The following is a 25199-nucleotide window of genomic DNA, read 5'->3' as shown; positions in this document are numbered from 1 at the left end:
TGATGAAGAGAGGAGTGACGTGCGCTCTCTTCGGTTCGTTGAAGACCAGTCTTGCTGCAGCATTCTGGATCAGTTGTAGAGGCTTGACAGTGCATGCTGGAAGGCCAGCCAAGAGAGCATTACAATAGTCCAATCTAGATAGAACAAGAGCTTGGACAAGGATTTGTGTATATTTGATATAAGGATAATATAAGGATATATGTATATTGTGCACTAAAGTAGCTTATTTGTTGATTTTTATTTGTCTGCTAAACACCCACTTCCTTTTCTAAGTGGGCGTTTCTTGGTCCAAAATAAGATACAGTGTGGATCTTTGTTGAATTGTTTTTTGTCTTTCAACTCTTTTACTTAACGGCTCTTGCATTGCTGGGACTGGAGCCCAGATTAGAGCGCATTCAGGGACATCCAAGCCCCCTCGTCTCCCCTCGCAACCCGTTCTGCTTCAGGAAGACCCACATACCACTGCTGCCATTAGACAAATGTAAATCCAGGACGAAACAGGACTGCACTGAATAGCTTCATGTCTGTTAGAACTTGTTGTGAAATTTTTGTGGTGCTTTAAAGAGTGCTTTAAAACCTTTTTTTTTTTTTTTTTTTTTTTTTTTTTTCATTTACTTAGCAGACTTAGCAATTTGCAAATGGGGAAAATGCAATTAATCATAAGGAACTAACAATATTAAGAGTGCCTCAATGCAGGATTTGGAGCGTTTGCATCAGGAGAGTGCAAAGTGATACAAAACATGGTTATGAGTTAAATTTTACACTGCTGTTCAAATGCTCACCAAAGCTGCTTGCATTTGGTTGATATTGAAAATATTATTACAATTTAAATTCTTTTACATTTTAAAACATAAGAAAATAGAATTTTATTCCTGTGATGCAAAGCTGTATTTTCAGCAGCCACATGATCCAGTTTTCAGCGTCACATGATTCTTCAGAAATCATTCTAATATGCTGATTTGTTGCTCAAGAAACATTTCTTATCAATGTTGAAACCAGTTTTGCTGCTTAATATTTTTGTGGAAATTTGTGTACATTTTTCAGGATTATTTTATAAATAGAAAGTATAAAAGAACAGCATTTATTTGAAATAGAAATCTTTTTGTAAATGTATAAATATATTTTACTGTCATGTTTGATCATTGTAATACAGTGGTCTCAAACTCAATTCCTGGAGGGCCACAGCTCTGCACAGTTTTGCTCCAACCCTAATCAAACACACCTGATCCAGCTAATCAAGGTCTTCAGGATTACTAGAAACATCCAAACAGGTGTGAGTTGGAGCTAAACTGTGCAGAGCTGTGGCCCTCCAGGAATTGAGTTTGAGACCACTGTTGTAATACATCCTTGCTGAATAAAACTCTTACTGACTCTTGGAGTTTTGAATGGTTATGTACATTTATGCATTTAGGAGAAACTTAAGTGACTTACAGTAGAGGAACATAATCATTTGGTCACAGGGATGAGGATAGTTCACCCACAAAATGCAAAAAAATACTGTCATTTTCTCGTGTTGTGCTAGACCTGCATGACTTGTTTCTGTGGAACAGAAAATATATTTTGAAGAATTGTGTTGGTTGCTCTTTTCCCTGCAGTTACAGTTAATGAGGCATTTAAAAGAATGTAAAAGCACAACAAAAGCTGACCTAATGCTCTATATTCCAAATCTTCTGAAGCCATACATTAGCTTTATGTGAAGAGGAACTGGCCAAGTCGTTCCTTTTTCAGGTCTTCAGAAAACTTGAAATAAAGTGCAGTTATCTAGGCCACTTTTATGGTGCTTTTGTGTCCTTTTTTTGAAGCTTGACAAACTCAACTTCAGTCACCGTTCGTTGTAATTGCATGGAAGGCTGCGACTGGGACATTTTCTTCAGAATTACTCCTTTTGTGTTCCACTGAACAAAGTAAGTCCTACGGGGTTGGAACGTAATGGTGGTTAGTCAATATTGACAGACTTTTCATTTTTAGGTGAACCATCCCTTTGTGCTCACATAAGATGAGGGGTTTTTTTGTTTTTGTTTTGGAGACTCAATGACCATCTATGGCTATTCTCAGTTTCTTTCTCCATTTCTCTTTATCTCAGCCTACAGCACCTTTTATATAGTGGGGTTGGTGCTGTCCATGCAGATTCCCTTTGTAGGCTTCCAGCCCATCAGGACGAGCGAGCACATGGCTGCTGCAGGTAAGACTGGTTTACCTCCATTCTTCATTAACTGTTGCGGTTTTACTCTAATTTAAGCATAGCTCTCTCAACTCAAATCCAGAAAAGCCATGAGGGCGATCATTTACATCGCATCCAATCAGCACCAATACTTCATGACCATGTGTTGAGTATATGGGCTAATGGGGCATGTGTGTTTGCAGGTGTATTTGCATTACTTCAGGCTTACGCCTTTCTGCAGTATCTGAAGGACAGACTGACCAGACAGGAGTTCCAGACACTGTTCTTTCTGGGCGTTTCTCTGGCTGCGGGGGTGGTTTTCCTTACTGTTATTTACCTGACTTACACAGGTGAGTGCAAAAGGACCACAGCTGCATTTAATTTGAACAATTTAAAAGACTTTCAACTGAACTTAGACTTGGTTTAAATAGGTCTTTGCTTGGATATCAGTTAGGGGAGAGTGGGGTAAACTGTGCCACTTTTTACTAAAGTTATCCTCTTTGCAAGAAGTGAGAGAGGTAAAAATGTATATTCTAATTTAAGACAATAGCAAACATCCTGAAATATAAGAAATCTATTACATACAAACATGACTTATGAAAAAAGACAGCTTCACCCACATAACCTGGGTTTTTTGTAATTCAGGAATATGTGAACTATTTATACTACCGTTTGGGGTCGTTACAATTTGTTTTAACGTCTTACTCTCACCAAGGCTGCATTTGATCAAAATACAGTATATAAAAAAAAAACAGTAATATTAGAAAATGTATTACAAAATTAATTTTAAATTTCAATGTTCAAATGTAATTTTTTTCCTGTGATGCTGAATTTTCAACAGCCATTACTCCAGTCTTCAGTGTCACATGATCCTTCAGAAATCTTTCTAATATGCTGCTTCGTTGCTAATTTTTTTTTTTTCCATTTTTATCAATGTTGAAAACCGATTATGAGGCCTATATAAATATTTAGTAACATGTTAAAAGTGATGCCCTGTTTGATGGAGTAAGGGTCTGGCACAGATTTATCCACTGACATATCTTACCCAACTCTCTATTGAAAGGTCAGAACTGTCACAGGAAGATTTGTTTTGAATTTTTTTTTTATGCCCCACTTTTTTGCAAGATTGTCAGTAAATAGATTGCACCATAATAAATTGTCACCCTGCGTGACTGATTTGCAGAATAAAAAGCTGTTTTTTTTTTTCAGCATAATATTAAAAAGGTTCATTGCTGTTTACTTGTCAAGTAGAGGACACAACGCTGATGGACTGTGAAACAATTTTTTGCAAGGCAACATCACCCTTGATGACATTCAGATGGCAATTTTTTTTTTATTTTTTATATTTCGCCCTTGTCTAAATCATCCAAACCATACCCTTTTCAGTGAGGGAGGAAGAAAGAAAAACGCATCCATGCCATCACATCCAATTCTCTGCCTTCTCACCTGAATACGGCGTGACTCCATGACCTCAGCCTCTTAACACCGCACCTCTGCCGGTATATATGGAGTCAGGGTGATTTGCTTGTATTCCCGTCGTACCCGAGGCTTTCATTAATCTTCCTGCTGCAGGGCCTTGTCTGCAGCAGGCCTCTGAGATCTCATTAAGCACTTCCCTCCACTCGCCACACTGCTTTTCAAACCGAGCGCAGTCTCGCGGTGCAGATTAATTGAAAATGTTGCTGGCTATATGTGTGGTATTAAGGTTCACTGGATGTAGTCCAGGCTCATCAGTGCCTCAGAAGCTGCTTGAAAGTGCTCTTGAGTCAGTAATGGTCGGGTGGTTTGTGTGCGCCTGTTTGTTTAATCACTCTGTTGTGTTTATGTGCTTTTCAGGGTACATTGCTCCTTGGAGTGGGCGTTTTTACTCTCTATGGGACACAGGGTAACTATGTCTTATAGTTTATACTGCATACACTTCTTTTTTTTCTTTTTTCTTTTTTGGTGCTCTGTCATACAAGTGAGTTGCTAATAGCTCATTAGCACACCCTGTTAAACGGCTTAACAACAAAAGAGCTGATTTTGTCACAGGCTCAAACATGTAGCATGATTTATGTCTGTAAGCAGGTTCTTCGACCGGCTTGAATTATGTCTGAATAGCTGCCTTCAGTTGATATTCATTCACACTGCCAATGAAACCCTGCTGCTAGTGCACAAGCATGTGGTACTTTGCTGTTATGACAAATTGTAATTGTTATTTGCCTTGATATTGTAATCACATTTTTTTGGGAGGGATTAATAGAATTTAGTTTAAGCTCACAAAGCTTAAAAAATGCCTGGGTCATATTTCACTCCAGAATCATACATTAAATAAATAATTTTTGATAGTTTGGTTGAATCTCACAATATTTATTTTAAAGGGTTAGTTCACCCAAAAATGAAAATAATGTCATTTATTACTCACCCTCATGCCGTTCTACACCCGTAAGACCTTCGATCATCTTCGGAACACAAATTAAGATATTTTTAATGAAATCCGATGGCTCAGTGAGGCCTGCATTGAGAGCAAAGCCACCGAACCTCTCAAGATCCATAAAGGTATTAAAATCATATTTGAAACAGTTCATGTAAGTACAGTGGTTCTATCTTAATATTATAAAGCGACGAGAATACTTTTTGTGCACCAAAAAAACAAAATAACGACTTTTTTCAACAATATCTCGTAATGGCCAATTTCAAAACACTGCTTCAGAGCTTTACGAATCTTTTGTTTCGAATCGAATCAGTGATGATTTGGATCTCCTATCAAATGGCTAAACTGCTGAAATCACGTGACTTTGGCGCTCCGAACCACTGATTCAATTTGCAAAGCTCTGAAGCAGTGTTTTGAAATCGGCCCGTAATAGATATTGTTGAAAAGTCGTTATTTCGTTTTTTTGGCGCACAAAAAGTATTCTCGTAGCTTATAATATTAAGGTAGAACTACTGAACTCACATGAACTGTTTTAAATATAACTTTAATACCTTTATGGACCTTGAGAGGTTCAGTGGCTTATATCTTAATTTGTGTTCCGAAGATGAACGAAGGTCTTACGGGTGTGGAACAACATGAGGGCGAGTAATAAATGACAGAATTTTCATTTTTGGATGAACTACACCTTTAATATTAACAAAAAATGTTATATTGGTTTAAGTTTGGTCTGCTACAATGCATTTCTTTATAATGTGAGGTAAACTTCATATATAAGTTTTATATATGCAACATAAACATGATGTCTGGGTCATATTTTAGCCCAAAATTATCAAATAAATACATTTTCTTTTTTGGTTTGTGCGCATAATGTCTATCTTCTCCCATTTTTTTACTCATTACTGTAATATAAATTCTTTATTATTAAATAGGAATGTAATTATCATAAATAATTATATAACAGCCCAACAGAGACTACCACATGTATAAATAGTAATTTTAAAAAGTTCAAATGTTATACTTTTTTTAACATTACAATTTTATTTATTTATTTTCATTGAAAAAATTAGATTTTGGAGGGGAAATGTGTGTTTTGGGATAGTTCATCCAAAAATGAAAATGATGTCCTCATTTACTCACCCTCAAATAGTCTCAAACCTGTATGAATATGAAGGAAAATATTTGGAAGAATGTCGGCAACCAAACAGGTCTCGCCCCCCCATTGACTACCATAGTATTTATTTTTTCTACTATGGTAGTCAGTGGGTGTTGAGATCTGTTTGGTTACAAACATTCTTCCAATTATCTTCCTTTGTGTTCAGCAGAACAAAGAAATTCATACAGGTCTGGAACTACTTCAGGGTGAGTAAATGATGACAGAATTTTCATTTTTATGAGAACTATCTCTTTAAATGTCCTGAAAATTGCCACAGTGCAAAAATCTTAATGCCCAACCCAAAAAAATTACATTACAAAAAAAAAACAATTATATTGATACAGTGAAATGTGACCCACACAATTCCTCAGCAGACTTTGAGTCTCATACATTTACATTTAAAATACTGGACTGCATGTGATATTCTTTATGTAGGCTGCAGAACCTTATATATATATATATATATCTTTTTTTTTTTTTTTTTTTTTATCTGTAGATCAAGACATAAAGTCACCTAAATGGTCAACTTCACACTGGCTCTCTTTGCAGCATGAAAAACTATGAATTTTAAAAATAACACATATACACAGGACGCTGTGTATATGTAATCAATCAAATTGTAATCAAGCTGTTACTGCTTGCAATGTTTGAGCTCTGCAGTTCAGTGCAAGCTCTCATGAAGTGTTCTAGTTTTGTCACATCACTCACTTCTTGCAGTGTATATTGGGTGTTTCACCAAGTACGGTGAAAGTAAAAACTTTTCAGGACTCTAATTTGTGCATCACCACGAACAGAAGTGAAACACTATACAGCTGTGGACCAGACTTCTTCAAAGACGCACAATAGGACAGGTTGTCGTTACTGATAGGCTTGTATTGTAATCTTGATTTTTTTTTTTTAAGTTATTTTGGCAGCCCTGCAAGTAAATGTATGGCAATGTTTGTACCTCTTTACCTTGCTGCCATAAAACCCATTTGCTTTTTGCCGGCTTCTTTTTGTTCTTTGCCCTCAGTGAAATGTCGCCCATCATAAATTCATAAATGTGTAACTCCGTCAATGCAGCAGCTCTGCAGGGAGACCCACAGTCCTGTCGAGCTCTCGCTGTGCGCAGTCAGCCATCTGCGCTGCAGTCCGCACAGATACGGAAGGTCAGGTCGCCAGATAATGATCAGAAGAACACTGATAGTCACCAAAATTGAGTGCAGTAATGCAGCAAAATTGAGAGGACGAACAACAGCGCAACTCCACAACATACGCACACGGTTTTGGCTTGTCCAAAGTCTTGACATTGTTTCACTTATTAAGTTCTGTTTCATTTCTTTTTACAAGGCAAACTTTAGTCCTTAGAGAGTAACACTTTTTGTTTGCTGTTGGAGATGCTTTTCGCTGATAAAAAATTGGCTTTATTCTTCAAAGAGCTGTTTTGAGATGAATTTTGTGGATGCTTTGCTTTCAAAACTGACACGATCCAGTGGAACTCTTTTCTGAAACATTTCTGAGATGGGTTTTGAAGTCAATATGAAATCAAAATTGAATTTATGGTGTGTGACTGTCTTCGTAATCTGCCGTCACCTGGGTTGTGCCAGCTTAGTTCTGGTTAACAAAGAGCAAAATTGTTATTTAGGTGTTAAAGTGACTTTCATTTGCAACATATTTACATAGAAAGTCAACAAAGCCCTCCCTGCCTGTTATCCACAGATATGCAAAGATCCACATCCCTATCATCGCATCGGTGTCAGAGCACCAGCCTACCACCTGGGTCTCCTTCTTCTTTGACCTGCACATCCTGGTCTGCACCTTCCCAGCAGGCCTCTGGTTCTGTATCAAGAACATCAATGATGAGCGAGTCTTTGGTGAGCAGCTCTAATGTCCTTTCATTCACCAGACGATGTGTCTATTCAGTTTGATTGATGTGGATTCGTATAGCGCTTTTCAAATAGTTTCAAAGCAGCTTTACTGAAAATGCATGTCTGTAAACTTGTCAACTCTGATGCCTTGGCTTTCTTGTTTCTTTTTTTTATTATCAGTATCTGTCTTGACAGACTGTGACAGTTGATGTAACAAAAATATTTATGTAATATATATTTAATTTATACACAAGTCAAAATCTACTAAGGCGAAATTAAATGTAACAAATCATGTATCATCTTTTAAACGGAGAAGATGGTGATCAAACTACATTTTATAAAATTCACCTGTCAGGTACTGTATATAATATATATTACATCAGAAAATGAGTCAAATTGGATGACTACAGGGACACATCTCAAGATCACTCTTTTAAGTTCATCTATTGTCAAAATTATGAAAAAAGATCAGTCAAGAATAGAAAAGTATTGAAAATATTCAAATCAGGAATGTTAGAATCACAATGTGTAGTTCGTGCATAAAAAATGTACATCAAAACCAACACACGTTGATCTAAGTTTACTAACCCAGGCAAAGTTTTTCAGTTGGATTGGCATGTATTTTCTTTAGCATGTAGTGTAAAGTATTTCACTCAGTTCTCTGATCATTCAGATTTAATTTCAGCGAGTGAAGAACAAATTTATATTTGTGCACATTGTATTACGTACGTTATCGTCTTTTGACAGACAGAAATCATTTTAAAGCCACTCGGGCCGCCATTTTCTCCCTCTTCTCGGAAAGTGATGAAGCGTTCAAAACATCCGGTAATGTGAGGTTTCCACAAAATACATGTACCCCACTGGACCTCTGCTTGTCCTAAATACTACCGTGTATTGTGCACGATGTCATGATGTTCAAATGATACGGATTTGAAAAAGGATGGATCGTAAGATAATAATTATTTCTTAGCTGGCAGGTATTTAGTGAAGTGATTGATACCCATGAGTGTTATGTCAATGTTTTAATTTAATATTTTAATATTCCAACCGACAGCCAGCCTAAGTTTTTGACGGATGTCATAACATGCGACACATGCTGGAGATGTTCAAAATGCTTCTTGCATAATTTGTTATACTTATTTTATGTAATGAAGTTTATTTTGTGGCTTAAATAAGTTACGTTACTCAGAGACTGATATGTTTGCTTGTCAAATGTGTTGCATTCAGCTGTCGAAAATTTGTTGACTTCTGAAATTTTTTATTTTTTTTAACCAGGAAAATAGTGGTTTTGATGTACAAAGTTGTTTGTATCATCTCAATTTAGATCCTGTTGTAAATAATAGTTAAAATCACTTTTTAAACTGTTGTTGTAATTACCCTTTAGCAGATTTTGACTCGCATATATAGTTATAAAATGTATTTATGTAAAATTAAATGTATTTAATAAATATACATATTATACATATATATTTATACAAATATTAGTTAGCAAAATTTCAATCCACACAAGCATTTCACAAATAGATTATTATTATTAATAATAATAATAATAATAATAATATTATTATTATTATTATTATAAAATATTATAAAACTTTTTGGGGTCTCTGTAATTTGGTTGATATCTACTTTGACATTTTTATACAAATTAGATTTCTCCCACTAACTTTGGAATCATATTAAGCCATAAAAAGGCCCTTAAAATAAGGATCTATAGAATTCAAAATATATTAAATGTTGTCAGGGTATATTCTTGATAGGCCACTTGCTTTTCTGTAACAAAACAAAAAAAAACGTAATTTCGAGCCTCCAGAATTACAACTAAAGATCCTTGAGCTTATTTCTACCAGCAGGCAGTTTATTCTGAACAGTTTTAAGTTGTGGTGATTGTATCCTGTTTGTACCTGAGAACACTCACTGCTGTTTTGATGTCTGCTATGAATATTTCCATTTGTAGAGGTGCTTGGGAACAGAATGCATTGAATTAGTCTCAGTCCCCAGAAGAGATTGTTTTATTTTTCAATGGCTGTCATGGCGTTCTTGAAGTCTTTCACTAGATTAAACAAGGGAACTTGAACAGACAACATGTTGCTACACGTTTAAAGGCCCACTTCCGTGTTTGTCGATTTCTCTCAGGAGTTATCCAGTACAGAACTATAAACACTACACTAGTTAATTAACTGCAGTGCTGCATTGTCTACTGGAATCATAACTGATGTTTTCTCCATCGCCCCCTAGTGGCTCTATATGCCATCAGCGCGGTGTACTTTGCTGGTGTGATGGTGCGTCTGATGCTGACACTCACCCCAGTGGTGTGCATGCTGTCAGCCATCGCCTTCTCCAGTGTGTTCGAGCACTACCTGGGCGATGACATGAAGCGTGAGAACCCTCCGGCCGAGGACAGCAGTGATGAGGACGACAAGAGGAATCAGGGGAACCTCTATGATAAGGTGAGTGAAGGGTCAAAGGTCAGGCTAAGGACCAAATTAATGCATTTAAATAATATTTATACAGTAATATTATTATTATTATTATTATTATTATTATTATTATTATTATTATTATTATTATTATTAATAATAATTAATAATAATTGTTGTTGTTGTTGTTGTTGTTGTTGTTATTATTATTATTATTATTATTATTATTATGTATCAGTATTTTTATATATATATATATATATATATATATATATATATATATATATATGCAGTGTTTTTATGTAACTATTTAATAACTGGTATTTTAAATTGGATAACTATTATTATTATTATTATTATTATTATTATATATATATATATATATATATATATATATATATATATATATATATATATATATATATATATATATATATATATATATATATATATATATATATATATATATATATATATATATATATATATATATAAAGCAGTGTTTTTTATGTAACTATTTAATAACTGGTATTTTAAATTGGATAACTGTTGTTATTATTATTATTATTATTATTATTATTATGTATCAGTATTATTTATATATATATATATAATAAAGCAGTGTTGTTGTTGTAACTGGTATTTTATTAATTATTATTATTATTATTATTATTATTATTATTATGTATCAGTATTTTTTATATATATATATATATATATATAAAGCAGTGTTTTTTATGTAACTATTTAATAACTGGTATTTTAAATTGGATAACTATTATTATTATTATTATTATTATTATTATTATTATTATTATTATTATATCAGTATATATATATATATATATATATATATATATATATATATATATATATATATATATATATATATATATATATATATATATATATATATATATATATATATATATATATATATATAAAGCAGTGTTTTTTATGTAACTATTTAATAACTGGTATTTTAAATTGGATAACTGTTGTTGTTGTTGTTGTTGTTATTATTGTTATTGTTATTATTATTATTATTACAACAACAACTGTAGTTATTTTTGTTAGTTAGTTTGAGAAATGTCACACCCCTGCTGAATACCCTGTGTTGGTTTATAGAAAATACTTTGTTGTTGCAGAAAACAGAATGTTGATTTGTGGGTACCTTGTTTGTAGCTCATCTGCATTCAGTCTGATCTAATTGGTGTGTCCATGTGCCTTTGCAGGCCGGCAAAGTCCGAAAGCACGTGTCAGAGCAGGACCGGCCAGAAGAGGGTTTGGGCCCCAACATCAAAAGCATTGTTACCATGTTAATGCTGATGCTCTTGATGATGTTTGCGGTGCACTGCACGTGGGTCACCAGCAACGCCTACTCCAGTCCCAGCGTAGTGCTGGCATCATACAACCATGACGGGTAAGAGCACCTTCATGTGGCCTTTTTCTTGTTTAAAATAAGAAATATCTGACTTATTGATTTTTCTTCATTAATTTATAATTGCCTCTAGATCACGCAACATTCTGGACGATTTCCGTGAAGCGTATTACTGGCTCAGGCAGAATACAGATGAACACGCTCGAGTCATGTCCTGGTGGGACTACGGATATCAGATTGCCGGCATGGCCAACCGCACCACGCTGGTGGACAACAACACGTGGAATAACAGCCACATAGCACTGGTGAGGGCAGCCATTACAATGGAGTCTGATAGGCTATAAGTTAAGAGTAAATCGGGACTTTTTCTAGAACAAGAAGAAATGAACAGATTTGACTTTGTATCAGTAGCGCCATCTTGAGGACTATGAAAGATGTATATTCTGTTCCTTCTGCAGGTCGGTAAAGCCATGTCCTCCAATGAGAGTGCAGCCTATGAGATTATGAAGTCCTTGGATGTGGATTACGTTCTGATCATCTTTGGGGGAGTGATTGGATACTCAGGCGACGACATTAACAAGTTCCTGTGGATGGTGCGCATCGCTGAGGGGGAACACCCTAAAGATATCCGGGTCAGTGTCAATCCTGGCTTTTGTATGTCCAGTGTGCTATATGTTTAAAATCATTATAGGTTAGGGATGGGTAATATTTTTTTTTTTATTTTTTTTTTTATTTTATTTTTTTACAATTTCTAATTTCCTTTGAGTATGTTGTTGTTGTTGGTGTTGGTGGTGGTGGTGGTGGTGGTGGTGTGTTTTTTTTTTTTTTTTTTTTTTTTTTGAATAGTATATATGTAAAGTTAAGGGAATTAGATGATTTATTGCATTATTGAATTTGTGTAATAAATGGAAAAGATTAGGGATGGGCATAATGAATATTTTATAATTTTATGAGATGTCTGGTGTGCTGTATGTCTAATCATAGATTAGGGATGGGCGATTATAATGTTCTTTTAATTAATTTATATTTTATTAACAATTTATCATTTTTTTAGTATATTGTTTTTTTTTTTTTTTTTTTTTTTTTTTTTTTTTTTTTTTTTTTGCTTTATTTCCTTTTTGGGAATAGTTTTATAATAGCTTTTATTTATTTTTTAAAATATCCAAGTACAATATTTCACAATTATTTTATTAGTGATATTTTAAATCCATCAAAAGTTTTTTAAATCTAAGGGGCCATTTACACAATGTTGTTTTCAACTAAAAACAGAAATTGTATGTGTTTTGGCTGTTCATTTACACGACAACGGTGTTTTGGGGGCCTGAAAATGTAAACATTTGAAAATGGATTTCGGCGTTCAAGTTTTTGAAAACTATACCGTTATCATCTGTGTGTAAACTATAGTACCACAAATTTGTGGAAACGGCGACGTTACAACTTCAGTCTGTAGGTTTATAGTGTTTCTTTAAAAAGTGACATCGCCAACTACTGGCCTGGAAGCATATTACAGCGTTTTTAATCGTTTGAGCAGATCTGTGTGAATGGGGATCGTTTTGACAACGTTGTCTATACGTGAAAAATGTTTTTAGTACTTTGTTGTGTAAACGTACCCTAATTCAGTCCAGTTGAATTTGAGTTTGTATTAAAAATAGAAAATAAAGATTTTAAGGTGTTTTATTATATTTTACCTGGATTTTTGCCATTTTAAAAACCAAACCAAACTTTTTTTGTAGGAGTGCTGTGAATGAGCTTCTCTGATAGAATTTGATAATGCTGATGGCATGCTGTGTTTTAGTGTGCTGTTAGACTGTCACGTAAGCTCTCCCTGAGATGTTGCGTCTCTAAATTAATCCTCTTTAACGCTCCCCCGCTACAGCAATTAATACAGCGCTTTATGTAACAAGCACTGTCTTCTACAATACATTAAGACAGTTACTGTTGATGGGCTTTCAGGTCGCCCACGGTGAAAAATATTCCTGTTATTATACATAATTCACATGTTTCTGATATTTGCTATTTTTTGAGGTGTCTTTTTGTTCTTTTGCAGGAAAGCGATTACTTCACACCACAGGGGGAGTTTAGAGTGGACAAGGCCGGCTCTCCCACCCTGCTCAACTGCCTGATGTACAAGATGTCTTACTACCGCTTTGGGGAAATGCAAGTAAGTGTTTCTTCCTTTTAATTCTTTAGGTCTATACTTTAATTGTGTTGTGACAACAAGGGCTGATCCTTAAGTCATCACCGTTGTGCCCTTCTGAGAGTGTAGGAATGTGTATATAGATAAAAACTAACCGCAAATGCCTCTCCCACAGCTGGACTTCCGCACACCCCCTGGATTTGACCGGACACGGAATGCAGAGATCGGCAATAAGGACATCCGTCTGAAACACTTGGAGGAGGCGTTTACCTCTGAGCACTGGCTGGTGCGCATCTACAGGGTGAAGAAGCAAGAGAACCGACAGGCCCTGGACCACAAGCTCCGCAACATCGCAGCCAAGCAGAAGTACACCTCAAAAAAGGTTCTTCCCTCTAGATTCCGTTACAACAGCATTATGAACATTTAATAATGTGAGATTTAAATAGGGGTGGGCGATTTGACAATTCTTATTTCACAATCTGAGAATTTATTTCACGATAACGATATATAATTCACAATATAGGTATTTTGGGTTATTTTATCTCGTTTATATATTAGGCTGCTGTCACTTTAAGACCAAACGCACGGATCCATTATACTAATACACATCCGGTTTACACCCAACTGTTTACTTTCACTTAAGACATAACCAGCTGTTTACATGAATACTTCACACAATGGGCATTTTGACATAATTGCGTGTGTATTTGGCCATTCAAGCACAATAAGGTGTGAAAAGAACTGAATTCGCGATCACATGCCGAGAGACGCGGCTTTCTGTGCACACGCTTACATTGTGTGTCAGTCAGCATTTTTTGCATACTATTTGCATATTTGCGGAGTCAGTGATTGGATGAACGCAGCACGTGACCTGTTTACATAAAGGCTCTAGCATTGCACGTCCTCATATTACACATTGCTGACTGTAATATCACATTTTCTGAGTGAACTTTTCAAACCGTAAAGGTAATACATCGAGCGGTGTTTCCGTGACTGCCCAAAGCTTGTGAATATAAGGCACGCGATTGGTTGTCGGTTGCTAAACATCTAGTTGTAACATTCCTAACACTGCATCATTTCAAGTTTGGCACTGCAATGCAGAGTTAACACCGCAAAAGCGGTGCTAAACCTGCTCTGGAGCCGGGTTTCATAACCCCGGATAAAAAGTGTTTCTAACCCCGCATCTAAATTACAAGTGTAAAACGCTCCTTTACCCGGGGTTAAAAGCGGTGTTTGAACGAGTGTGAAATTCATTCATGCATTTCATCACTCTAAAATGTCAATAGTGCAATAGTAATAGTAAATAGAAATAGTAAAATTAGTAATGTTCAGGAATGTTCTTGAATGATTAATTGATCATTTATTTAAATCAATTATGACATTAATAGCACAAAATGCATGTTAAAGGGACAGTTCACCCAAAAATGTTCATCATTTACTCACCCTCAGGTTGTTCCTGTATGAATTCTTCTTCTGCTGAACACAAAAGATATTTTGAGGAATGTCAGTAACCAAACAGTTCATGGACCTCATTGGACTATTTTTTTTCCCATACTATGGAAGTCAATGAGGTCCATCAACTGTTTAGTTACTGACATTCCTCAAAATATCTTTTGTGTTCAGCAGAAGAAGAATTCATACAGGTTTGGAACAACTTGAGGGTGAGTAAATGATGACAGAATTTTCATTTTTGGGTGAACTATCCCTTTAAGGATTACCGCGTCCATGTAGCCTTTTTTAAAAATATTACTTACTGTAATTAATAAAATTAATAGTTGTAATAATGGTTATACAATTGACTGTTATGATCGGTTGTTTTTAAGTGTAATTAACTTGTTTCTTTTCATGGTTTACAGACAGCCAAAAGGAAGAGGGGATACATCAAAAACAAGCTGGCTCTGAAAAAAGGCAAGAAACTGAACAAGAAGTCTGTTTAGCTATTGAATGATAACGCTGAGAATGGAAAAAGAGGAAAACAAAAGACAAGGACAAATACAACTAGTAAGTAATCCACCAATCAAAAAGAACAAACATGTTGTCTGGCGCCGCCCACTTGAGAACGTTTGATTGGAGGCTTTTGGTCCGGCGATTGCCACGAGGTTCCTGGAGGTTCCATGACCGGTTGGAGGATGGGGATCTGCACCGCAGTTTTATTCTGACAACTCTGGACTTAATTTGTTCTTCTGTTCTTTTTTTTGTTTCTTTGTTTTTTCTTTTGTACTTGAATGTGCTGGTGAAGCGAGAGCGCTGCCCGTGTCTCAAACAGCAGGCACTTTTTTTTTTGTGTGGTACAGTTTAATATAATACAACCGAATGCTAAAACAACCAACAAATATGAATTCATTAAGCTCAGTGAACCTTGGAGCACCAAAGAGATTTTTTTTGTTTTGTCAGAGCCTGTGATAAATTGTTACCTTTTGATTATAAAACCATTTAAAAATAAAAGATGTGGGAAAATCTGAGGAATATGGAGCCGTCTACAGTGCGACAGCCCCTAAAATGCTCTCTTGGTTTTAACTGTTATCTGACAAACCCGGTTTCTATGTGACAGAATGCAGTGGGGTCTTTGTGGCTCTGAATTTGTGAGGTTTTGTTTTCCCTAAGGCAGACATTGCAAAGGACTAGATTATTAATAATGTTTAACTGTTGTGGTGATTTTGATTATAAATAATTTTGTTCGTTACATCATTTTGAATGTTTTTGTTTTTGTTTTTCTATTGGTTGTAAGATTTTATGCAATAATTCTAAATTCAAATGAAGAAGAATCCGCTTTTATTTCCTTTATTGCTCATGTGTTTTGTCCAGAGGGGGTGCTGCGGCTTGGCATCACCTGCGCACACATTTGCGAAAAACAGAAGTTTTTCTTGGGCCAATTAGAAATCAAAATTTCCCCCCTCTTCCTAAACGACTGTCTGCCAGGACAAAGAGTGAACTGAATTAGTTGTAGGTTTATTAAAATGCTGCATTACTAGCCTGAATGCACTTTGTCTTAGTTCACCTTAATGTGGATCCACTACTGAGTAGCATGCAGGTGGAGAGTGCGTATTTTTAGTGTGAATATTCCATTTAGTTTTTTTTTACGTTGAAAAGGGCGCTTCCTGCAACATCCGTTGTTTTTTTTTTTTTGTTTGTTTTTTTTTCTCTCTCTCTCTCTCTCTCAGTTCTTCTGGGATGCCATTTAAACCTTTTTTCCCCTCTGTTTTTTTGCCTTTCTGGTTTTCAACCCTACTTATTGCTTTTGCTTCATCTGTTTTTTTGTAAGATAATTAGAAGGAAAATTTGATCAGTTTTCCCCTCTTCTCCACAACATATCCATATAATTCTTCTCAGAGGGCTCTGAATCTTAGGAGAAGGTATTTATTAATAAGAATGAATTTGAAGTTGAGAAGAGGACGCTTTTCATCCTGAAATGCAAAAACTGTATTTTTTTTTTTTTTTTTTTTTTTTTTTTTTCAAGTGAAAATTTATTCCATAAATTGTAAAATAAAATTAAAAAAAATTAAAAGGAGTGAGAAAGGCAAAGATGCTGTTTGTGAGAATGAGTTGATGCCATTTGTGATTAAAAGACTCGATGAAAGAATCCGCCTTATCCATGTTTGCGCACACATATTTCTTTTTTCCCATTTTGTTTGTCCTTTTTATTTTTTTTTTTATCAGAATTATTATTTAAAGTGCTTCTGTTATCCTATTTTAAAGGGTCCTAATATTGGTTTAGTGGTCTCCTACAATAGTTTTACATGCATCCAAGATCAAAAAACACTCAAAATATACACTGCAGCATCACTTGTTTCTCACAGAGTCTGCTCTGATTGGTCAGACGGCCCAGTCTTTTGCGATTGGTTTACTGCTTACAGCGCATATCAGAAACAAAATGCCCATTACCATATCTGAATTTCAGCACCTGACGCTTCCTTAGCACTTGTATACACAGTCATACAAACAGTTGGAAGTGCATGCAAAGTGGATTTGCTTTCACAGTGCCGAAAAGAGTGTCTTCACATGCCGACAGCGTGAACCAAACTCTTCCAGGCCTCAGAGACAACTACAGTGTTTGACGGTCAAAGTAGATGTTTGCGAGCAGCCAACGAATACCGTAAGCTGGCATTATGACAATTTGTTACAAACCTACATTTGGGAGATAACTCCTTGGTCGTGCACTTTAATCTTTGAAACTTAGCAGGCTGTTTATATTTACAACTACATCACACACATGAAAGGTAAATCTGAAAAGGCACTTTAAAAAAAATCTGCTCAAGTCCAGCTGTACTGCTTTGGTGTTATTCTACAAGCGTCCTCTAGGTGGCAGCTCTAGCACATCACACCAAGGAGATGGTCAAGTATGAGCCGCCTTCAGAATTTATGCGAATCAGATGAGCTGTAAATGTCATGTGACTGAGCATGCTGGAAAAGTACGTCATGACAGCACAGTCTCAAGCGACTGTCCTCATCCAGGCAGGGAAAAATATGTTTCATGTTAAGAACCCTTAAAATTAGAACTGGTAAAACATCAAATATAATATAACGAACTATTTGTGCTTTTTACATTCTAGTCTGAATAGTTCCTTTTTTCTCTCTCCATTGAAAGCAAGTCAAAAGGTTTTTTCAGCCACATGGTGTAATTACAGTCTCTACCAGCAGGGGCAAATGACGGCTTTCTAACTAGGCAAACCGTGAACCTTTGAATCGTCTTTGTTTACCCTGTAGTTTTCTCATTCAGATGTAGCTGAGAGTTGAATTGGTTTTCATATACATGAAATCTGAATAATCTACTTTAATAATAAGTTTCTGAAACCATTTAAATTTCTAGCTGGCTGTATTGACCCATTATTTACACATCTGAAGTGTGCACACTTATCTTTGGCAGACGTTTCTGTATTTTAAACAAGTGTTTGGGGAGATCATTTACAGTAGAATCACTGTTCTGCATTGGATCTGTGCTAATGGGGTGTTTTAATCAAAGCTCAATACTGTCTTGCGTTCACTGGCACAGAGAGACCAGTGGATTTGTTACGCTTTGCAAGTCTGTCTCAGTCAGACCCTTAAAGGCACACATCTTCATTCAGTCAAGACAATTCATGCCTATTATGGAAGTCACAAAAAGTTTTCGGTTACATAACTCGATGTGGTTTACTTTACCTTATTTAGATGTGCATCATTAAGATGTGCAAAATCAAATCAATTTAAACTTTAACTGCTGTTTATTATATCAGATACATTGTAAATTGTACTTTCCATGAAAGCTGTAAATTAATGGCGTCCCATTACTTTTTTTAAAGCATTTGAAGCATTATTTGAGGCAAAAATCTTTTTTTTTTTGTAAGAAAATAATTGTCTGAAATGCATGCATATCACTGACCTTGCTACATCATGAAGGAAAAAATACATTTGCACATGATTTTAAATCCATTCCTTCAAATATCCATTTTATTTCTTCAGGTGTGAGAGACTCAGCTGAAGCATAATACTGTCATCAAATGGTAAGATTGATTCAGTCATTCAAATAACATACGAACATGAGGGGTGAGGTCTCTTAAACATGAATACATCCTCCTCACGTACTACAGCCGCTCTGTGCTTACTTGGTCTCAAATACTCTCTATGGTGTTCTAAAATAATAGCTATCAGTCATTAGTGTTATACTCTCTGATACAGATGCTACATCTCTTCTGTGTGAAAATTCACTTTACTATAGTATTGATTACCAGAAGTAATATACAAATATAAAGATATTGCACAAGGTCACACAATTCAGGCCTCCACGTCCAAATCATTATCATCCGGAGGGGCTTTTGAGGTATTTTAACCACTCTCGAGTCCTTTTTTGTTTGTTTTTGGCACCTTTCATTCTCCGTTACGACAAGTTGGAGAAAAATTATCAATGTCTATCCCTGCTGCTTGAGTCCCATTGGTTGGCCAGCCCCTCGTTTACATGGACACTCCCATCTGTGGGGCGGGGCTGCTGTGACGGACCGGAATCATGTGGCTCCAGCTTTTCCTAATCACTTCGTCTTCCATAGAGGATTGTGGTACACCCATCCCTCCCCCTGCAAGCAATTCAAGGACAGAATCATATGTTAGACATGCTAGATCTGATTTGAGAACCAATATCCTGCATGACTCTGGAGCTAATCAAAAGAGGCGCGACGTGAAGGGAAATTAATAATATTCGGTCCCGTACCAAACATGGTGACAATGTAAAATGTTGTATTGTGGGTGAATTGTCACAACATAGATGGGTGCTTTTGAGCACCTTTTTAAACCATGACATTTAAGTGAATAAAAGCCTAAATTCAATCATATAAAGTAATCGGTTTTGGCCAAAACCGCACAATTCATATGGATTAGTTTTATGATATCTTTTTGAAGTGTCAGTGTTTCAGTTACGTAGCTGTCTATGAAGGGACAGAAAGCTCTCAGATTTCCTCAAAAAGATCTTCATTTGTGTTCCAAAGATGAACGAAACTCTTACGGGTTTGGAACAACATGAGGGTACGGAAGAGGATTAGGACCATCGAGATTAAAGCTGTTAAATTTACTAGAACAAATTCGTTAAATTATGAGAAAAATGTCGTTAAATTTCGAGAAAAAAGTCGAGATAAAATGACTTTTTTCTCGAAATTTAACAACATTTTTCTCATAATTTAACGAATTTGTTCTCATAATTTAACGACTTTTTTTCTCGTAATTTAATGACTTTATTCTCAACATTTTATCTCGACTTTTTTCTCGAAATTTAACGTTTTTTTCTCGTAATTTAACAAGTTTATTCTCAACATTTTATCTCAACCTTTTTATCGAAATTTAACGAGTTTTTTCTCATAATTTAACGAGTTTATTCTCAACATTTTATCTCGACTTTTTTCTCGTAATTTAACAAGTTTATTCTCAACATTTTATCTCAACTTTTTTCTCATAATTTAACAAGTTTATTCTCAACATTTTATCTCGACTTTTTTCTCGTAATTTAACGAATTTATTCTCAACATTTTATTGACTTTTTTCTCGTAATTTAACGAGTTTATTCTCAACATTTTATCTCAACTTTTTTCTCGTAATTTAACGAGTTTATTCTCAACATTTTATCTTGACTTTTTTCTCGTAATTTAATGACTTTATTCTCAACATTTTATCTCGACTTTTTTCTCAAAATTTAACACTTTTTTTCTCGTAATTTAACAAGTTTATTCTCAACATTTTATCTCAACTTTTTTCTCGTAATTTAACGAGTTTATTCTCAACATTTTATCTCGACTTTTTTCTCGTAATTTAACAAGTTTATTCTCAACATTTTATCTCAACTTTTTTCTCGTAATTTAACGAGTTTATTCTCAACATTTTATCTCGACTTTTTTCTCAAAATTGAACGAGTTTTTTTCCTCGTAATTTAACAAGTTTATTCTCAACATTTTATCTCGACTTTTTTAATCGAAATTTAACAAGTTTTTTCTCGTAATTTAACAAGTTTATTCTCAACATTTTATCTCGACTTTTTTCTCGTAATTTAACGAGTTTATTCTCAACATTTTATCTCGACCTTTTTCTCGAAGTTTTTTCTTGAAATTTTTAATCTCAAGATGGTTTTATTTTTTTATTATTGCTTGGCCCTAATCCTCTTCCGTATGAGGGTGAGTAATTAATGACAGAATTTTCATTTTTAGGTGAACTATCCCTTTAAGACCAATTAGTTGACTAGTACAAGTACTGAATAGTCAATTATGAAAATATCTAGTTTTGCATTCTTCAACAGTCACGGTTTTGAGGCTGCAAGTCCTCATCAGGGTTTTAATGCTGAAATAGAAAGTCTCACCTCTTTGATAAAGTACTTGGGTTTCCAGGTGGTGCTGCTGGCCGTTCTCTGCTTCCCTTCCCTTCTCTGTTTCTCCTCCAGCTGGTGTTTGTGTTCAGTGGCCGTATCGATGTCCCCGGCCTTCAGCGCCGTTGTCACATGCTGCCACAGCCGTCTGTCAATCATTGCCAAAAGACAGGATTATACGACAGGATGACACTTTTTTTCATTCTTGTATATTGTTGTGGAATAATATGCTTCAGATAAATTTGCTCCTGAATTGCAAAACTATTTTGCAGTTGCCTCTATATAATTTTTTTTCAGGTCATTTTGTATTTCAAATATATGCTAAATGTTGTTAAAGGGTTAGTTCACCCAAAAATGAAAATAATGTCATTTATTACTCACCCTCATGTCGTTCTACACCCGTAAGACCTTCATTCATCTTCGGAACACAAATTAAGATATTTTGATGAAATCCAATGGCTCAGTGAGGCCTCTATTGCCAGCAATGCCACTGAACCTCTCAAGATCCAGAAATGTACTAAAGACATATTTAAAACAGTTCAGTTCGAATCAGTGGTTCGGATCACGTAAACGAAGCCTCATTTACTGAAATCATGTGACTATGGCACTCTGAACCACTGATTCGAAACAAAAGATTCGTAAAGCTTCGAAGCAGCGTTTTGAAATCGTCAATCAGATATTGCTGAAAAATTGTTATTTTGTTTTTTTGGTGCACAAAAAGTATTCTCGTCGCTTTATAATATTAAGATAGAACCACTGAACTCATATGAACAGTTTTAAATGTGTCTTAGTACCTTTCTGGATCTTGAGAGGTTCGGTGACATTGCTGTCAGTGGAGGCCTCACTGAGCCATCAGATTTCATCAAAAATATCTTAATTTGTGTTTCGAAGATGAACGAAGGTCTTACGGGTGTAGAACGGCATGAGGGTGAGTAATAAATGACATTATTTTCATTTTTGGGTGAACTAACCCTTTAAAAGCACTGCTTAAGAATTTTTTTTTTTTTTTTTTTTTTTTTTTTTAAACATTTTATTTTAGCTTCATGAATTCTTTTTTATCAGCACTTGAATGTGGGTAAGTTAAAGCAACATTTTGAACAAAAAGATGAGAAAATAACATTTTTGCCAAAGACTACGTCCAGACATGGGTCAGATCTATGATCAAAACATTTCAGACATTTCATTTGGCAACGTTAAGCAGTTTTGATTTATATGCTGTTTAATGTTTGATGATTACGTTATTTTACATGTACATAAGCAATGCTTTTATCGCTTATTTCTCCTTTTTCGCCCGAGATTCTGTACTCTTTCAGAAGATGCGTAATAGCGCCCCCTACCGTATAACAGTGAAAACATGGATTGCCAGAAATTTGTGTCAATGGTGGGGAAGCATTGTGTCATAAATGAAATTATCTTTCAGAAAATGACAGAAAAGAGTTAAAAAGAAAAAAGAAATCAATTTTCAATCTTGAACAATAATGAATTTTGGCAAAATGCAATTTTGGACAATATACTGTAAATATATTTAGACTGAAAATATTTTAAAATAAAATAAAATATAAGTAAAAATAATTTAAATATATTTTTGAACATATTTTAAAACCTATATTAACAAATTGGCTATTTTGTTTATTCTGAAATGTACTTGGGGTGATCACTTTACAACTCAGAGCCTTTTTTTTTTTTTTACCAGAATAAGCTGCAAAACTTTGCTGTTTAGTCAAGGGTGTTAAGTCTAGCCATATTGATCAAGATAAGAAAAGCAACCTCACATGATGAATCAGCCAAATCTTTTATTAAATTTGATCCCAACCCTTTCAAGGATCAATGGATCCACACTTTTTGCAAATGTAGCACTGCTTCAGAAGCACCTCTCTGCCGCTATATCTTCTTTTGATTGCATTACGCGGCTTTGGTACCGCCAGGCTGAGAGCATTAGACTACTCTGATGGGGCTCTGTCCTGTCCGGCTGGATCTCTCCTCTACAATAAGCCAATAAGCAGCATTAGAGTTTATTAAGTGAATCCTCCAGCTCGCTCAAGGCCAGAGGAGTGCATGAGGGTCACGAGTATTGTATAAGAGCTCTAGAGGGGCAGGATTTAGCTAAAATGCTCTAAAATGAGAGATGCTCATCCACCGTGGTATTATCTGGATCACTGAGCTCTGATCTTTCACACTCGCTGTTTATTTGTATTGCCCGAGTAACTCTTTTCCTTGGAAGGTTTCACTATGCTTCCATCTGAAGTTAATAGACTTCTGTGAAATTAATAGAACAAGCTAACTCAAAATAAAAACACACATTTGTTGTATTTTGTCCATTTTGTACTTTAGCTAGTGTGATAATTAGATAATGTTGGCCATTTTGACATTTTTTTATTTGTAGGGTTAGTAGGGAGATGACCCAGTCTCAAACATGTGTTGTATACATGTTGTATGTCATGCACTATGACTCTAATTCGTCTCTTCCCTGTCAGTCTCCTAAGCAATTTACGTTGTATAGACAGTGCAGCGCTTCCCTGTTCTACGTCAGAACACCAACTCAGTATTGGCCGGCTCCTGCGTCAGTATCAAACGCATGCGTCGCGCTGAAAACAGCGTAGGAGAATGACACAGAAGAGAAGAAATTATTGAATAAAGTCTTTATTTTTGTTTTTTTTGCGCACAAAAGGTATTCTTGTCACTTCATAAAATTAAGGTTGAACCTCACTTTGACTATTTTAACAATGTCTTTTCTACCTTTCTTTCCTTGAAAGTGGTTATTAAATTGCTGTCTATAGAGGAGTTAGATACCTCTCGGATTTCATCAAAAATATCTTCATTTGTGTTCTAAATTCATGATAAAATCTCACCTCGATTCATATTGGCCCTGTTTCTCCAGTGGGCGGATCTTTTTCTTAATGACTGGCAGTTTGGATGTGTCAATCACTTTGGTCTCTCCACTGCTGTAAGTGAACTCCAGGGTCCCGTTCCACTCCCCCTGAGCCTTGCATACGATGGTACCGGTGGGATTGTGTTTTACCTCACCTGTGACTCTGAATAAGAGAAAATAAGTTAAAAGGGCTATATGTAGAACTCAGAAACCCTTGTTTTTAGCAACACCGGTGGCCATTAAGTGAACTGCAGCACGAGTTATACTCGCACTCATGCAATGTACAAGAGACTGAACGTGATTCAGTGCCCCGATATACTCACGGCGAAGTTATTTTTCACTCTTTGCTAAGAAGTGAAAGAAGCTTTGCAGCGATATTCTGCAATTCACGGGCATCATGTCGACAGCTGAGGTAATTAAAATTACACTATGATAGTTTGATTATAAAGTATATTTGAGACTATAGACTATATAGATCTGGCTAAGTGAGACTATAGTTTAATTAAAAACTATAGTCCCCTTTTCTTTGCATGACACATTGACATTTCAGAATAGCTCTTTCAGCATTATCCTGAACATTGTATATGCATTCATTTCAGGAGTCACTGAAGGAAGAGAGGCTCTTGGGAGTGCGCGTAAATGTCATCCTTTTGATTTTCCCAGCAAAAATGTCCTGAGTCCTTCACATAAAAATCAGCCTACAGGCTTTCATAGACAACCTAGGAAGTCGGGGATTTTTGATTTCTTTTAAAGGGTTAGTTCACTCAAAAATGAAAATTCTGTCATTTATTACTCACCCTCATGCTGTTCCACTCCCGTAAGACCTTCGTTCATCTTCAGAACACAAATTAAGATATTTTAGTTGAAATCCGATGGCTCCGTGAGGCCTGCATAGGGAGCAATGACATTTCCTCTCTCAAGATCCATAAAGGTACTAAAAACATATTTAAATCGGTTCATGTGAGTACAGTTCAATATTAATATTATAAAGCGACAAGAATATTT

General features: G+C 35.4%; 2 protein-coding genes across 6 annotated transcripts in view; one reads left to right on the top strand and one right to left on the bottom strand.

The window, feature by feature from the left end:
• The window catches only part of stt3b (STT3 oligosaccharyltransferase complex catalytic subunit B), a 48080-nt gene extending 30991 nt beyond the window's left edge, over positions 1 to 17089 (top strand). The window contains exons 6-16 of the mRNA XM_048153640.1: positions 2084 to 2182; positions 2365 to 2511; positions 3998 to 4046; positions 7426 to 7580; positions 9813 to 10024; positions 11230 to 11417; positions 11509 to 11680; positions 11834 to 12007; positions 13423 to 13536; positions 13688 to 13894; positions 15369 to 17089. Of these exons, the coding sequence (XP_048009597.1) occupies positions 2084 to 2182; positions 2365 to 2511; positions 3998 to 4046; positions 7426 to 7580; positions 9813 to 10024; positions 11230 to 11417; positions 11509 to 11680; positions 11834 to 12007; positions 13423 to 13536; positions 13688 to 13894; positions 15369 to 15449 (1598 nt within the window). The 3' untranslated portion in view covers positions 15450 to 17089. The remainder of the gene's footprint in view (positions 1 to 2083; positions 2183 to 2364; positions 2512 to 3997; positions 4047 to 7425; positions 7581 to 9812; positions 10025 to 11229; positions 11418 to 11508; positions 11681 to 11833; positions 12008 to 13422; positions 13537 to 13687; positions 13895 to 15368) is intronic.
• A 1818-nt stretch (positions 17090 to 18907) lies between these two features.
• Positions 18908 to 25199, bottom strand: part of osbpl10b (oxysterol binding protein-like 10b) — a 66881-nt gene continuing 60589 nt past the window's right edge. For all 5 annotated transcript variants that reach the window (XM_048153641.1, XM_048153642.1, XM_048153643.1 and 2 more), the window contains 3 exons: positions 24175 to 24357; positions 21320 to 21473; positions 18908 to 19556 (listed from right to left, as the gene is read on the bottom strand). In XM_048153641.1, the coding sequence (XP_048009598.1) occupies positions 19512 to 19556; positions 21320 to 21473; positions 24175 to 24357 (382 nt within the window). In that variant the 3' untranslated portion in view covers positions 18908 to 19511. The remainder of the gene's footprint in view (positions 19557 to 21319; positions 21474 to 24174; positions 24358 to 25199) is intronic.

Source organism: Megalobrama amblycephala, linkage group LG13 (genome assembly GCF_018812025.1).
Source record: "Megalobrama amblycephala isolate DHTTF-2021 linkage group LG13, ASM1881202v1, whole genome shotgun sequence".
In the NCBI taxonomy this organism is placed as follows: Eukaryota; Metazoa; Chordata; class Actinopteri; order Cypriniformes; family Xenocyprididae; genus Megalobrama; species Megalobrama amblycephala.
This window is presented reverse-complemented; position numbering and strand designations above follow the sequence as displayed.